This window comes from Microtus ochrogaster, chromosome 18, assembly GCF_000317375.1.
Source record: "Microtus ochrogaster isolate Prairie Vole_2 chromosome 18, MicOch1.0, whole genome shotgun sequence".
Classification (NCBI taxonomy): domain Eukaryota; kingdom Metazoa; phylum Chordata; class Mammalia; order Rodentia; family Cricetidae; genus Microtus; species Microtus ochrogaster.
In genome coordinates this window covers 61,679,765-61,696,318 of record NC_022020.1, presented here as the reverse complement: position 1 = coordinate 61,696,318, position 16,554 = coordinate 61,679,765, and the positions used below count along the sequence as shown (strand labels likewise).

The 16,554-nt window shown below is 44.5% G+C and overlaps 1 protein-coding gene across 1 annotated transcript in view; it reads right to left on the bottom strand.

Moving 5' to 3' along the window:
- The window catches only part of Pstpip2 (proline-serine-threonine phosphatase interacting protein 2), a 66,141-nt gene that overhangs the window by 5,307 nt on the left and 44,280 nt on the right, over positions 1-16,554 (bottom strand). Inside the window, exons 4-12 of the mRNA XM_005356412.3 lie at positions 15,814-15,848; positions 12,424-12,530; positions 6,877-6,939; positions 5,369-5,467; positions 4,407-4,452; positions 4,201-4,280; positions 2,847-2,945; positions 1,438-1,534; positions 383-464 (exon numbers count right to left, since the gene is read on the bottom strand). Of these exons, the coding sequence (XP_005356469.1) occupies positions 383-464; positions 1,438-1,534; positions 2,847-2,945; positions 4,201-4,280; positions 4,407-4,452; positions 5,369-5,467; positions 6,877-6,939; positions 12,424-12,530; positions 15,814-15,848 (708 nt within the window). The remainder of the gene's footprint in view (positions 1-382; positions 465-1,437; positions 1,535-2,846; positions 2,946-4,200; positions 4,281-4,406; positions 4,453-5,368; positions 5,468-6,876; positions 6,940-12,423; positions 12,531-15,813; positions 15,849-16,554) is intronic.

Genomic DNA, 16,554 nt, shown 5'->3' with positions numbered 1-16,554 from the left:
AGAGAGAGAGAGAGAGAGAGAGAGAGAGATCTTTCTTAACCCATAGGCCCTATAAAAACTAGTAGATCATGTCCTACTCAAAGGAGGGCATAGTGGGCTTATTCCTGTTTCCTATCAGCCATAGAAAGGCATAGAATTTATAAACAAGTAATAACAGTCATACTCAAGTATGCTATAAGACCCTGAAAACCACAGCTAATAAAAGCTATATAATATTTGTTCTAAAAGTGCTATTTCAAAAAACTAAGTTACCTTACTAGGTAAATTACATCAATTTTGGTCAATTAAAAATAAAAGGTAATGTCTTAATATAATTCATTATATTAATAATATAAAAATTTATTAAGATATTTTCTTCACACGAGAAGCAGTTGGTTATTACCTTGCTACATTGGGCCCTGTAGTCTTTCCTTGTGGGGCTGCATTCCGCTGAGAAGAGTAGAAATTCTCATACATGATGGGTGCTGCAATTTTTAAGACATGTGACATCAGAAACAGGTAAAGGTTGGGGTAGAACACTTGCCAAGCCTACAAAAAGCCCTGGCTTCGTCACCCAGTGCTAAAAGACACTGAGTGCACATGCCTGTCACAGCCTTGGTTCTCAGAGGGTGGAGGCAAAAAGATCTGGAGTTCAATGTCATCTGCAGTTGAACAGCAAGTTTAAGATTAGCCTAGAATATGAGACCCTGCCTCAAAATAAATAAATAAATAAATAAATAAACAAAAAGTAGGGAGACCTAGAACAATCTCCAAAAGCCTGTGTGTTAGAGACTTTGTCCCCAGCTTAGCACTAACAGAAGGAATAGAACCTTTAAGAAATATAACCCAGTAGGAACAAACCAGGTCAGGTCACTGCAGGCATGGCCTGGTCTGCTCCTCTGTCACATCTTGGCTGTAAGATGAGCAGCCCACTGGGCTGTTCTCTACCATAGTGTGTGGCCTCGCTAAGCCTCAAGAGCAATGGCATCAACTGGACTAAAGCTTTGAAAAACTAGAGCTAAAAATTAACCTTTCTCAGACAATTATCACATGGACTCACTCATAAGTGGCTTTTAGACATAAAGCAAAGAAAACCAGCCTAAAAATCACTACCCCAGAGAACCTAGACAACAATGAGGACCCTAAGAGAGAGATACATGGATCTAATCTATATGGAAAGTAGAAAAAGACAAGATCTCCTGAGTAAATTGTGACCCATGGAGAGAACAGAAGAGGAGGGGGGAAGAAGGGAGGAGAGCAGAGAAAAATGTATCATTCAATAAAATCAATCAATTAAAATAAAATTAAAAAGTAAACTTTTCTCTTATTGGTCAGTTTACATCAGTTATTTGTTACAGCAGCCGAAGCTGACTAATATAGCATCTTACATCCTCTGTAACCCAGGACAAGAAAGACTGATACCGTTGCTTAGCTGCGCCCCCATGCCACCCAGCTCACCTGGCGGGGTATGTCCAGTTTTACGCTGGTTCACAAAATATTGAATATCCTTTTCAATGCTGCACAGTTCCAAACTCTTACGGACTTGTTCATACATCTGATCAACACAAGATAAAGCATTATGCAGAAGTTTACTGATGAGAATTAAGGCACCGCTCTATAGGAAAGGAACGTTCATGAGCAGCCAACTCTTTTGCAACTTTGTTTTGAAAGTAGGAGACATTCCCAAGTCCAAGGGTGCTGTGGGAACTCCTTCAGCCAGTAGCCTTTAAAATACCAGCCCACTTGGGTGTGGCCTCTTATACTATAAATGCCAACACAAAGCCTGTGCTTGCTCTCTCTGCTGCTGGATTTGGCTCCTGTTCCCCGTTTGTGCAGAGGACTATAATCTATGTCTACCCCTAAATAAAGAACCCTTGATTGTACTCAGTTCTGAGCTAGTGTAAAATTATTTTATAGCGTCCACCTGCACAAGACTCACACAGGGCACCTTTCTAGTACATCTGGAATATTGCCTTTTTTAGATGAAAAAAATTAAAATGCAAGGAAATATTCTTTTCTGGCCAGACCAAAGCCCTGATTATTTTTTTTAAGTATTGATGGAATAAAGAAACTATATACCAAGTCCCATGACTAAGTCTCAGGGCCACCCACAAACGCAATCACAACTACTTAACCTGAGGATAAGTCTTTCCATTCGATTCTATGGGTTTCCTGGACATCTGATCATTCTAAAGTCATGTCCCAGCTGGGCGGTGGTGGCGCACGCCTTTAATCCCAGCACTCGGGAGGCAGAGGCAGGCGGATCTCTGTGAGTTCGAGACCAGCCTGGTCTACAAGAGCTAGTTCCAGGACAGGCTCCAAAGCCACAGAGAAACCCTGTCTCGAAAAACCAAAAATAAATAAATAAATAAAAAATAAAGTCATGTCCCATCTGAGAGAGAGTGGGGCTATTACTTAGCAAAGGTTGTGATAACCGCATCCAGTGTCTTTGATATCTGGGGACCCAGTTACCTTTGCTGTTTACAAGTTAATTCTGGATAAGCACCATGAGAGACAGAAGCAAATCCTCACCCTGGGGTGACCATCAGCCTGCCATGAGTCAGTCTGCTAATACTTGGTACAGGAAGTGATGGCATTCTACCCTGGAGCTGTCTCTGGGACTCACATTGATCTGTGACATCTCTGGTGTTTAGGTTTCCTTATCTGCTATCCATCCCTAACTCGCAGTTTCTCAAAGAGTCACGATGGTAAAATGGACGAGGAGTCAGGAAGACGACAGCAATGCTCACATCTTTATCACTCTGTACCCCAAATGGAAGCAGGAAGTGGGGAGAAGGTGAACTAACAGGCATCGATGGTGGCTCTCACACACAGAGCACGGTCTTCTGTGACTGCTTCTCACTTACTTCATCATCAGTGACACACTGCTGTGACAGCTGATTCAGATGTAACCACAACGCATTCCGGAAGAAGTTGATACGCTCACATTCTTGAGCCTCAAACACCTACAGGAAAACAGTTACATGTACACGCATACGCAAAGAAGGGGCATCCGTTTAGACTGGCTATGACGTGAACACTATTAACCTACATTGATGGGTGGAGTTTAAAGAGTAAAGCAGAAGAAAGTGCTTAGTGTGAGCATAAAGCCCCACAGTATCAAATTGTAGAGATAAGTCAAACGAGGTTCATTTCATCAAATAAGATCAAATAAATGAGATTAAAAAAAAAAACACTGAAGTTGGTCTGGGGTATGGCTCAGTGGACTGGTGCTTGCCTAGCATGCATAAGGCTCCAGGTTTGATCATCGGCACCTCACAAAGGTAAGAGAAATCACAAAGCCCTGGACCTCACACCAAGGGCATCCCCACTACCGTGAGAGAGGAGAAAGCAGGCGTAGAGAGTAAAGTTTAGGCTGGGACAGGCTGGAACTTGGGACTTGCAGACAACTTCAAAAAACATGGCTGGGGCTAAGAACATATCTCAGTGGTAGAGCATATACAAGCATGCAGTTCTAGGCTTGATTCCCAGCACGCGCGATGCACGCATGCACCGCGTGCTGGAGGAGACAGACACAGGGACAAAGAGAGAGTATGTCCACGCCCAAGAGGTGGGGAAACTGTGTCGAAGGGTACAGGCAGGCCCGCTGATCATCATAAGACCTTGGCAGGGCAGGGAGCAGCTGCTTCCCACTTAAGGAGAGCTGTGAATTGGCCATTGTAACCCTTGAATTCACAGAGACTGCCTTCGAGCTGCCACCCTACAGTTCCTGACTGACAGTCCACATTTCTACCCAGTCCTCGGATAATACTGGTTCTGCTGGTCCTGGGACACTGTTAGCAACTGGTGCCAGAAAGCTGAGGAACTTTCTTGTGTCTTTTAAGTTTTCTCTAGAAAATTATGGAGTCCTGCGTATTCCCCTTTGAACCTAGCAGGTACAGGCATGACTCTTGGAGGAACTACAGCGCTCAGTCCGCCACTAACTGATGCAGCCCTGTCATGCCCGCGCTAACCAAATATTAGACTAACGCTTTGGAGGGAGCTGGACGGTGAGGTCAGAGTGGGGGAGGGGCCAAAAACATGAGGATTAGAGGAAATTACTCCAATCCCTTCCATTCTCCACTTAAGTCCTCAATTTCTAACTCGCCCTCGCGTTCAGTGACTGAATGAAACAGGAGAGGCTAACATGAAAGCCGAGTCTCAGGTTTTCGGGGAAGGTGTGATCTGTCCCACGCTGCTTCCAGAGTCCCCGGGACCTACCTCGCAGGCCTTAATGTGCTCGCTCTGCCAGTCTTCTCGGACCTTCTCCAGCGTGTTGATGTGCTGCATGTAGGTTTTATCTACAATGGACGGGGAGTTGATTTAGAAACTAGACAGGTATGCTAGATTGTAGCTGTTCCTTCTGAGGTCCGTTAATCCTACATGTTCATAACAATGAAAACAGCCGCAACCAACCCTCCCCTCACCTGAATCCTCTACTGCGGTCTTTGAAGTTGCCAGTTTCACAAAAAGCTGCAAGGACCAAAACCAGAAAGAGATTAAGAGAAGCTGATTCAGGGGTCCACAGCCTAACACATGCAAAAGCAATAGCAATGGAGAGGTAAGTCCTATATACGTCCCACTTAGAAGTAAATCTTTCATCTTCTTGGCATCTGAAAACAACCACCCTGTGTCTTCCTATAGACACATCTCCCTGCCTCGAGCTGTGGATAATATTATATTTGGATTATATGTTATTACTTTATTTTATTTTATGTTTTGTGTGTGTGTATGAGTGTCTTGTATGCATGTATTGTGTGTACCAATCTGTGCCTGGCACCTGTAGAGACCAGAAGAGGGCACTGTACACTCTGGGAATGGAGTTAGAGATGGTGGTGAGCTGCCATGTGGGTTCTGGGAATCGGACTTAGGTCACCTGGAAGAGCAGTCAGCGCTATTAACTGCTGAGCCACTGCTCCAGGAATATTACTAAATGTATTATTTAATTTATTCATATTATTATTTCAGTCCACCCCACAAGAAGCATTCTGTCAGCAAAGAATACAGGAGCTGAGTTTTGAATACATTTAAAAAGAGTGCCAAGCCTCTTATTCCACCCACTGTGCTCCAGTGATGTGCTTCTCTGGTGCTGTCCCCAACCTCGAAAATGTTCAAGTGTTTTTTTTTTTTTCATTCTGAAGATTAGACACCAAGGAAGTTATTGCCAGAGACTTGGGATACAAATCTATTTTTAAAAAATAATAATTTAAGTTGTTTTGTAATCTTTATTTTTAATTTTTTGAGAGGGGTTTCACTACATAGTCCAGTCTGATATTAAACCCTCATGACTTCCTTCCTCAACCTTCTGAGTACTAAGACAACCTGCACATCATGCCTAAGCCCTAGTTGGTTTAAACCAACAAGACCGCATCTCTGAGTCTTCAGGTACCTTCTCTTGTTGCTTCGGGTTGGCCGCATTGGCATTGCGCTGGACAGCCTGCTCCGCCTCATCCTTGTCCCGGCACTTCTGCTCGTAAGTCTTCTTGGCCTTCATTACAAACAGAAGGTGGAGATGGGTGAGCAAGATACCCAGTGTGGAAATCAGCCAACACAGCCCTCCAGGCCAGGTTCAGGCCCAGCACAAGCTCTCGCTGGTGCTGGAATCGACAGATTAGGCTCTCGGAGGGAAGGTGCCCTTCACTGCTCTCTGAGGAGTCCCCAGTTTCACTCCTTTTCCAGACTACTCAGAGTGGGGCGCCTGCCCAAGGAAATAATAACTGCCATTTGGCACAAAGTATGCAAACGCTAAAGACCAAATGCTTTGATGTAGTTTCCAGCAAGAAATAGTGCAAGCAGCCGAGCAGACCACATGTGCCATCCACACAGCGATACTTTCAACACCACTTCACAGTCATAACACTACATATGTAGCGGTGTGACTTCTAAAAGATTTTGTTGTAGCGCACACTAAGGGACTCATGGAAAGCTAGGAAGGGAGCTGTAACAACTTGTCCCTGGCTTGCCACGCATTGTTACTAAAGCACTTAAAGGAAAGGAAGCTTTTATAATTCCAAGGTATCTTAAAACTTAAAAGAAAGGGATCTTTTATAATTCCCAGGTATCTTAAAACACAAAAGGTCATTCAGTAAAATGAGCAACAAACAAGGTTCAGAACTGCTATTAGGTAGAAAGTTCAAAAACAAGATAAATAGTGTGTGTGTGTATGTAGGTGTGTGTATCTGTGTGAACATATGCGTATGTGCCTGTGTATCTGTGTGCATTTGTATGTGTGTATATTTGTGTGTCATATGCTTTGCATCACATCCTAAAATATAAGTGGACTGGTTTTTATTTTTCCAGCTGTCATGTTAACTATCCCAGCAGAGATGAGCAAACATCTACTCAACCCCATCAGGTAGCAACAGACCAAAGAGATGATTCCACTCAAGTCCACCTTGGTGGACCAATGACTTTGACTGTGGATAATTATAGGAACAAGGGTGAAGGTCACCTACAGAAGTATGGACAACCTATGGGTAGTTATACCGCAGAAGAAATGTTTGCCCCTTCCAGAGCTATGATCTACCCAAGTCCTTGCTGACAGTATGGCCTTGTGAAACCCCTTATCCTGCCCTGAGAACCTCTCTCTCCTGCAAGAGAGAATGTTACTGGGTCCAGTCTTACTAGGGATGTTGGTAGCCATGATACTGACTTAGAAGGCAATAGCTCACCACGCCCAGAGGACAGAGTTCTACACCAGCTCGTCAGAAATGAAGCAGCATTGTACCAACACTCTCCTATCCTCAAAGCCTTAATAGGAAGGAAAGTCAAGTGTTTTCCTTAACAGAAGATCAATAAATGACATCACAGAAACATCAGTTGAGTAGGAGGATGTCCATGAACAGAATGTTTGATAATGTCACTGTTATAAAAACAGCAGCAGCCAGTGTAACTCACATCCATGGTCTTCTTGTAGTATGTGATCTTCTGTTTGTGGAGAGCATCCATTATAGTTTCTGTCTGTGAAGAGAATACAAAACACTGTCCATAAAAACTGTAAGTTACTGCTAACAGCAGCTCGTCTTGAGGGCTCAGCGTTCAAAGTGGGTTATCCAGTTTAGTTTTCATGTCACTCAGAAGCCAGATGTGCTATCTATTGTCCCCTCATCACAAATGAAGACAGTACAGAGCAGAGACTAAACTTCTTGCTCAAGAAGTCACAGGCGGTTAAAGACACTGCATCTTATTTAGCCTGGGCACTCACACCCCGAGTCCTGAACCCTCAAAACATCACCAGAGTCTCGCTGATCACCATGGAGTGCTTTCTTCAGGGAATCTAGAATCAAAGGACTTTGGTTTCCAGAAGAAGTTTTAAATTCTTGTTAAAATACCATTTGTATTTTAAGAGCATCTTTATTCTGGAAGCTTTGTCAGCACAGGCAAATTAGGAGTTCAACCTCCACTTCTGTGGCTCCTCAATGACATGCGCTTTATGACTAGTTGCCAGGGGAAGAAGGAAGTGTCTGTAGCAGTGCTAACAGAAATTGTTCTATGACCTAGCCTCATCTAGCCAGCAAGGTAAACTCCATGGAGTTCGCTTGAGTACAATTTCTTCACTGTAGTTGCGACGGTGCTACTTTTGTTAGCCAGCCTCTCAGACACGGTTCTTCTGGTCCCCAATTATCTAGCACTTTTATGCGAAGCCACTCCATGATCACAGTAGTGTTTCTGTGTAAATACTACATCTCCATTTTCCTGATGAGCCCAAAGAAACAAAAGTCAGTGTTGGTGGCTTCGATGAGGATGGCTCCCGGAGGCTCATATAGCAGAATGCTTGGTCTCTAGCTGGTGGAAGTGTTTGGGAAGGATTAGTGTGTGTGGCCTTGTTTGGAGGAGGTGTGTCATTGGGAGTGGGCTTTGAGCCCACACCATTCCGAGCTAGCTTTCTGGCTGCCTCCTGGCTATTGTCTCAACACTAAGCATTCAGCTACCGGTCCATTGCCATGTCTGTCTGCCTGCTACCATACTCCCTGCCATGAAGTCATAGATCTCAACCAACTTTTTCTTCTATAAGTCGCTTAGTTCATGGTGTCTACACCGCAGCAGCAAAGCAATGAGACTGTCAGCAAAGAAGAAAGCTGACATTGGCACCAAGGAGCCTATTATTTATTACTGAAAATGAATTTCAAATGCAGCTCTTATTGGATACATATAAATTTAGGTTTTTATAGATTACCATAACAGACAAGCATGGATGGATTTTCAGGATATTTGGATGAAATACTTAAGGTGCTCTCACTTCAAATGGAATAAATGAAACTCCCTCCGGGGAGCTTCAGAGAACCCAGAACTTACCTCCCAGCCTTCTCTAAAGCAGAAATAGCAGGAAGTAGCTACTCGTCTAGTAATGAAAAAGACAACGCAGGAACAGTGACAGGGCTCCAACACCAGCCCCACATGGAAAGACACATGACAGATACTGGCCGCAGCCGCCGGGGAGCTGAAGTCCATGGAACTGACTAGCAAGAGCTAGTTTTACCTCTTTAGTAATCACGGCTCATTTTCCTGGGCTACTTGAGCTGATCAATTCACAGTGCTGGCTTTGCCATGGTCCTGTTAGTCCAAATATACACTTTGCTACACATCCAACCATCCAGTTGGTGGTTGCTACTGGTTTATAATTGATAGTCCAACATATCTCCTTATCTCCAAGTTCTACATAGAATCAGACCCCCTTCTTGGGTGCTGAGTGATTTACACTAATTCCTTACTTCCGATCAATCCCCCTCTGCCTTCACAGGGACACCAGTATTTGAAAGTTGTCAAGACCCTAAAAAACAGCCATTGACTCTACGCAGACATGGGTAATTTCAGGAACCTGGGTGACATGCATTGCTCAAACCCACTCAGGGAGTTAGTCGTGGCATGCCGGGTCCACCTCTATCTGCTAAGTAGCCTCGGCCTAATTCTTCTTGTGTCTATGCTCACTCATGGTGACATCAGTGAGCCCAAATTCTCTTGCAGGTGTTTTCGGAGGAGATGCTCTTTTAGCATTTAAGTTTTCTGCTCCGACCAAATCGAATGTGAATGTGTTTTATTATTGATGATGCAAAGGATTTAAAAATAAAACAGTAAATTACATGTAGAGACATAGCTCAATACTGTACTTGCACAGAAAACCCAAGATCCTGAATTCAACCAGTTGCATAAGAGAAAAGGAAAGAGAAGAAAGAAAAGCAAGCAACCGACTGGTTCTTTTGATGAGTAGAAACAGCTCGATTTCCAAGAAGGGGAAGGTCAGAGCAAGCAGTGTGACAGCTTTAAAAGGGGAAGTTAGCACTGAAACATTCTTTTTCCCAAAACAAGTTCTTTAAAAAGAAAAGAAAGGGAGGGGTACCCAAAGTCACCCCAGAGTCTGTTGTGAAACACTTAACTACAATTTTCTAAATAAACTTCTGACTTTTCAATGTTTTGAAAGCAGCTTCTGCTGAGAAAGAAACTGAGTCCGGGCACTCAGCACAAGGGTCAGGGCGGCCAAGAGCACCTAGGGTGAGGAAATGACCCTTTTTAAGTGAGGTCAACACGAACAGCTCAGTTAACTATGGTATTATGGCTCTCTTTATTTTGTTAAACTGTTCCACCTGAGACACAATATCTCCCTATCTTTTTCATGACTCTTTTCTTGCTTTTGGTACAAGGCCATGCTAAGTAATCCCCACTGACCTGGAACTCTTTGTATAAACCAGATTTGGTCCTCCGGGATGTTAAAGATGAATGCCACCACACTCAGCTTTACGTGTTTTAAAAATTGTATGCCTGTGCATGTCTGTGTGTGACCTGGGCATGTGAATCCAGTGCCCATGGTGGCCAGAAGGAACGTATACCCTTGGAACTGAGTTACAGATGGTTCAGCCATCTAACATGGTACTGAGAACTGAACCCAGATCCTCTACAAGGGCTGCACACATTCAACTAACTACTGAGCCATCTTTCCAACCTCCCAGTTCTTTTGCTGTCCTTTCTGTTAGGTGTGGTGGTGCACACCTTTAATCCCAGCACTCAGAAAACAGAAGCAGGTGGATCTCTGTGAGTTCCAGGACAGCCAGGGCCAGAGAGAGACAGCCTGTCTCAAGAGGGGGTGGGGAAAGGAGAGGAGAGGAGAGACAAAAAAAAAATTATCATTTCAGAGCTGGAGAGATAACTCATCAGTTAAGGGAACCCAAATTTGGCTCCCAGCACCCATGTTAGTGGCTCACAAACTTCTGTAACTCCAGAAACACCACACAAACATACACAAACACACACCAGTAAAAACAAAAATAATTCTTTGTAGGAGAGGGCATAGCAGGAATCTGAGGCAGGTATCTAAGAGAAGTAGGAGGGAGAAAAGAGGGGGTGATGTAATTTATTTCAATTAAAAATAGTTAAGTAAGGGGCTAGAGAGATGGGTTAGTGACTAAGAGCACTGGCTGATCTCCTAGAGGACGAGTATTCAAGTCCCGGACTCCACATGGCACTCGCACCTGTCTGTAACTCCAGTTCCAGGAACCTGATGCCCTCACACAGATATGTGTAGGCAAAACACCAATGTACATAAAAATTATTTTAAAAGGTAGATGAATAAAAGGTAACTTTTTAAAAAACCTGGTGCCAGGCACAGTGGTACACACCTTTAATCCCAGCACCTGGGAGGCAGAGATGAAGGATCTCCGTGAGTTAGAGACCAGGCTAGAGATACAGAGAACTATATAGATATACAGAACGCCACAGGGAGACCCTGTCTCAAAGAATATATCCATCTGTGTTTCCTTAAAGAAATGGCAGACTGGGTAATGTCAAACAAAAGAATCTGTTCTCTAACGAGCACAACACCCACAATAACTCTGCCTGGAAAAAGGCTTTGGTTCAGCTGCAGCCTCAAGTGTGATAGACAAGCTTGAGAGAACACGTGGAAGTGTCTGAGGCAGCGTTCCTTAACCGTCTGTGTCTGTCCTTCCACACTCAGAGACACTGCACAAGCACCGGCCGAGAAATAGGAAGAGGCGGCGGGGTGCAAGGAGTAGCTCTTAAGCCAGGTGTAGCAGCACATGTCCACAGTCCTGGTACTCAGCCGGTAGAGGCCAGAGACTCAGCTATATGGTGAGCTGGAGGCCAGCCTGGGCTTCGCGAGACTGTGTCTCTAATAAAGGGAAAAGCAGTTCATGAAATGATGGCAAATGTGAGAAACGGAGACACACACTTTTCTTTTTTCTTTTTCTTTTTTTTTTTTTTTTAGAGAACTCATTCTGTAGACCAGACTGGTCTTAAACTCACAGAGATTCGCCTGCCTCTGCCTCCCAAGTGCTGGAATTAAAGGCATGCGCCACCACCGTCCGGCTTATCATAATAACTTATTCGCTCCCATCACCTTTAATATATGTAGAATAAATCCCATCAATGGAAAAGAGTCTTGTGGGTGTTGGAGAGATGGCTCAGCAGTTAACAGCACTGGTTGCTCTTTCAGAAGTCCTGGGTTCAGTTCCCAGCACCCACATGATGGCTCACAATTGTCTGTAACTCCAGTTCCCAGGGATGGATACCCTCTTCTGGCTCCACAAGCACCAGGCACACATGTGGTGCACACGCATGCATGCAGACAAACATGCATGCACATAAAATGAAAATTAATACATCTTTAAATAAAATCGGACCCTTCCAGAGCTGCTTTGAAGATGAAACAACTTGAATTTCGAGGGCCAGTTTTTCTAGTTATAAAGTAGGATTATTCCATTCCGTTATGAACTTCAAGGGAAGTGTGAGTCTGCCTCCCACCCCAGTTCTTCAGTCCCTGCTGCCTTGCAGAGGAGGACTGTGATGGATGTGTGGATGCTCACTAGCTAGGCTGTGCTTGATGCCACTGATGGGAGTAAAGAGGTCTCCAGCCACAGTCTTGACAGGGGCAGCAGATCTGAAAAGAAGATACACGCAAACAGAACCACTGAATCCTGCAAGAATTTTGCCCAGGTTCTGGGTGTATAAAATCACAGCCTCATGCTTGTATGGGAAGCATTTTATTAACTGAACTATTTCTCCAGCATTCCTGCAATTTCTTTAAAGGAAAAGTGACCTGGAGTGCGGGGCATATGCTCTAATATTGAGTCTCTACATGGAATCTCCAATATGTAATTTCTTGGGGCAGATAAAGGTTATGATTGTATTGGGGGTGGAAACCAAGCTGTGCAGGGTTTTGTTGTTGTTGTTGTTGCTGCTGCTGCTGCTGCTGCTGCTGCTGCTGCTCTGCTGTCATTTGAGACAGGGTCATACCATGAGCTCTGACTGTCTGGGAACTCACACTGTAGACCAGGCTGGCCTCCAACTCACAGAGATCCTCCTGCCTCTGCCTCCCAAATGCTGGGATTGAAAGTGTATGCCACTATGGCCAGCAGGTTGAGCAATTCAGCAACAGAAATGCCTGAGATTTTCTGCAGAAGAAAGGAGATATGGTAACACATACTCCAAACTAACCTTTTTCCGCTGTAGCTTTTGCTTTTCCCTGAATTCTTCCATCCTCTTGGCCTCTTCTCTTAGAGTCTGCGCAAGCTGGATGTGACACTGGGCTACATTGTCTACCTCTGTAAAGAAAATTGCAAATAAAGTCAAGACCCACATGTGTCTAAATTCAAATACACACAATGATTCAAAACTATACATACAAATCTGGAGCAAGAAAGAAAATTAAGAATAATCCTCATGGCCAACAACACTCATTGAGGTCCTTGTTATGCCTGATCAAGACCAATGTTGTCTTTTTTATTTTCTTTTTTTTTTTTTTTGAGACATGGTTTCTCTGCGTAGTCCTGGCTATTCTGGGCTCTATAGACCAGGCTCTCTTTAAACTTAGAGATCTGCCTGCCTCTGCCACCACCACCCAGTTCAAAGCTAAATCTTTAGCTTAGTCTCTAGCCACTGTTACTAAAACCAAATATATGCCCAGGACTGGGGGGTGGAGCGCAAGGAGGGTGCAGCCAAGGTTACCAGTCAATAACCTTACGTCCTGAGATGGATGCCAGTTTTAACTTGCACAACTTGGCACAACCTAGAATCACCTGGAAAGATATTTCAATGAGGGTTGGCCCGTGGGTGTGTCTGCAGGTGGTTGTCTTAAGTTAATTGATGCGGGAAGATCCAACCTACCGTGGGCAGCACCATTCCCCAGTCAGGAGATCCTGATCTTAAAAGTGGAGAAATCAGCTGAGCAAGCAAAACACCAATGCACATAAAAAATAAAAAGGAATCATCAAATTTGATTTTCTAGCCCTTTTCATGGTCTCTGGGTGGTATCTATCTCTGAGGTCTCTCATGAGCCTAAACATATATCAAACACTCATGCAACCTTTTAGCCTCTGAAGGTTATTTTTCTTTATAACAGAAAGGAAAGAAGGAAAGAAAAAGCATTTTGCTCAAATTAGGCTGGGTGTGGTTTGTGTACACTTTTAATCCCAGCACTTTTGAGGCAGACGCATCAATTGAAGAGAAAAGAGGGCATTGTCTATGGAGAGGGTGAAAGAAGTATTTATTTATGTGACTTTTACACCTATGGTGTATAGCATATACAGTTTGGCTTCATCTTACTGCTTTTGTGACCCCTGTCCAAGGAATATTGTGAAACCAATCCACCTCTGCCTTTAGTGGGCCGTAAAGAAATTCTTTGTCTTGTCTGGCAGTAGCTCACAGGACCCAGTTCCCTCCGAAGGGGCCCCACGCCATGCCCTGCAGGTAGACCTAATCCTCCAGAGACCTGGAAGACTCTGAAGAGCCCGGCTGGCTTTCTCACTCAGTCTGTTAACGAGCCTATCCAATGAAGGCTCCGTAAAAATCAAAACAGACAGGGCTGTGGGAGCTTCCTAATAGCCAAGCGTGTGAAGATTATTGGGTGTTGCTCATACCAACAGAATGGTGTGGCTGAAGCCTGCTGAGTCCATTCCTAGAGAGTGTGCTCAGAGAGGACTTAAAAACTCCTCACGCCCCTCTTCCGCCCCCTCGCCTTAACCCATTGCCTTTGAAAAGCCCTTTATTATAAACCAGGAAGGATAATTCTTTCCCTGAATTCTTGGAGCTACTGGGGTAAATGAATTGAACCAGATGGGGGTTGTGGGAACCTGACCCTCAGACCGTTGGTGGGCACAGGTCTAGCAGGTCTAGGAGCCTTGGGGCAGGAATCTAAGGTGGGAACTGAGCCTTCAGGCCGCAGGATCTGATCACTTCCAGTTGAACTGGACTAGAGGACACTGGCTAGTCTCCGCTGCAGACGAGATTGCTTAGTTGCTAAGGGGTGGGGGTTGGGAAATCCTCTCAAGTGATGAATGGGCCAGAAATCTCCTGTGTTATGACACAGTCACACTTTTGTGTGACAGAAGAGGAAACAGATAACAGAGGTTCTGATGGGAGAGCGCTCAGCCAAACACAAAACACTTCAAGTATAAGTCATACACACTGTGCCTTTTGACACCTTTCACCTGGAAATCCTCTATGAGGAAAGACAGAAAGCCCCAGAAGCAGAAACCCTGGGGGACACTGAGCTGGGCAGGACTCCCTGAAGAGCAACACGACCCGTCTCAACCCAGACCTCCCAGATCCTGGTTGTGAACACATTACTGTAACTAACTAATAAAAATCTGATGATATAATTCCCAGTCAGATTCACAACCAAATAAGGACAACACTAATGGACATGCCAAAGTGGGAGAGAAAAGTCCATGAGGCCCAGCACACTCTGGACTGGAGAAAGATTGCTGATACCCATTGAGAGAGCAGGTCTAGGGGAGTGGTGGGTGGCCCACATGCCAAACGACAATAGGAGGAAAGAATGACCAGGTGATAAGTTCTCTGAAGACTGTCGTAATCAAAAATGTCTTGTAGAGCTGAGGCCATTGGCTATAACCACTGGCTGAGCAAGTCTGACAACTTAAGTCAGATTCCTAGGACCATGAAAAAGGTCATAGGTGTGCCGCACATCTGAGATCTAGAACTCCCAGTGAGACAGGAGGCACTGAGTGGAGAAATTCCCAGAGGCTTGCCAGTCAGCTAGCCTGGAATATGTTAGTAAAAACAGGAGTCTGCTTCGACAAGGCTAAAAGCACCCAAAGTTGTGCTCTGACCTCTACACTCATCTACTCTTACACACATGAATGCACACACTAAAAAATACAGATTTCTTCCACATAAAAATGACAAAAACATCTGGAAATCTGGGAGACATGGCAAGACAGTTCCAGCATTGCCCTAGCGACTGAGGTCCTGTGGAAGTGTCCCTGGGGAGAGAAAAGTCACACACAAACATACAAGAGTCAGGTGAGGTACAGACCAGCACTCACGGAATGGTATCTCTGAGTTAAAAACAAAGCAGGACATTTGGAACTCAAGAACACACAGAATCTCAGGCCCTACTCCTAACTCCCTGAGTCAGAAACTCAGAAGGGCCCAGGAGTCTGTGCTAACCACAACTACCCAAGCGGCAGGTAGATGTGAGGTGTCTAGCTCAAGTCTGCTCTGCGGAGCCACTTCTCACCTTACAGTTGTGCTAAATCTTTCCACCCAATGCTAAACTACTGCTGAAAACAGAGCATGCCTCAGAAGAAAGACACAGAGCTTAGCAACATAAGAAACACAGTTTTGCACTAGGGGTTGGAGTGATGGCTGAGCAATAAGAGGACTGGCTACTCTTCCAGAGAACCCATATTCGATTCCCAGCATCCACGTGGTATTGACAGCCACTGTAACTCCAGTTCAAGAGGATCTGATGTCCTCTTCTGGCTTCTGTGGGCATCAGGCACACACATGGTACCACACACATATATATGCAGGCTAAACACCCAGACACATAAAATAAAACACATTTTTTAAAAATTAACTTACGCTGCTTAAAGACGTCGAGGGCTCTCTTCAATGTACTGAAAAACAAGTACATATACAATTTCAATACTGGAAGTCAAGTATATAAATTTATTATAACGTTTTCATGTGCTTCTCTTTGCCTACATCTTTACACGGGACTCCAGGTTCACTTTTGCCCTTGAGCTTCAGAAAACAGTAAAAAACGAAACTTCTTAAGACCAACCTCCTCAATCCCAGGCATAAACAGTTCTGCACTGTCTGCCCCTGATAGAGCAAAACCTCTGCATTCTCTCTTCCCCAGTAGCAATATAGGAATTTGATCCCTTTCTCATAAGAACAAGTTGTCGTTTGAATATGAAAGCAAGGCAATTAAAGAGAGAGCTCAAATCCTAGTTCACACCTTGGGTGAGTGTCCTTAGAGTGTGTGCCTGGAAGTTGAGACAGCATCTCACATAGCCAGGCTTGCTATGCAGCTGAAGCCAGCCTTAAACTCCTAAGGCTCTGACCTCCACTGCACGTGAGAGAATTGCAGGCTCGTATCACCATGCTACCTCGAACATACAGAGATCCACCTGCCTCTGCTCCCGAGGGCTGGGATTAAAAGTGTGTACATAGACTTACTGATTAGAAACTGTAGGGCAAGCTTACTCCTTTTTAAAATTTTATCTTTTGCCGGCCGGTGGTGGCGCACGCCTTTAATCCCAGCACTCGGGAGGCAGAGGCAGGCGGATCTCTGTGAGTTCGAGACCAGCCTGGTCTACA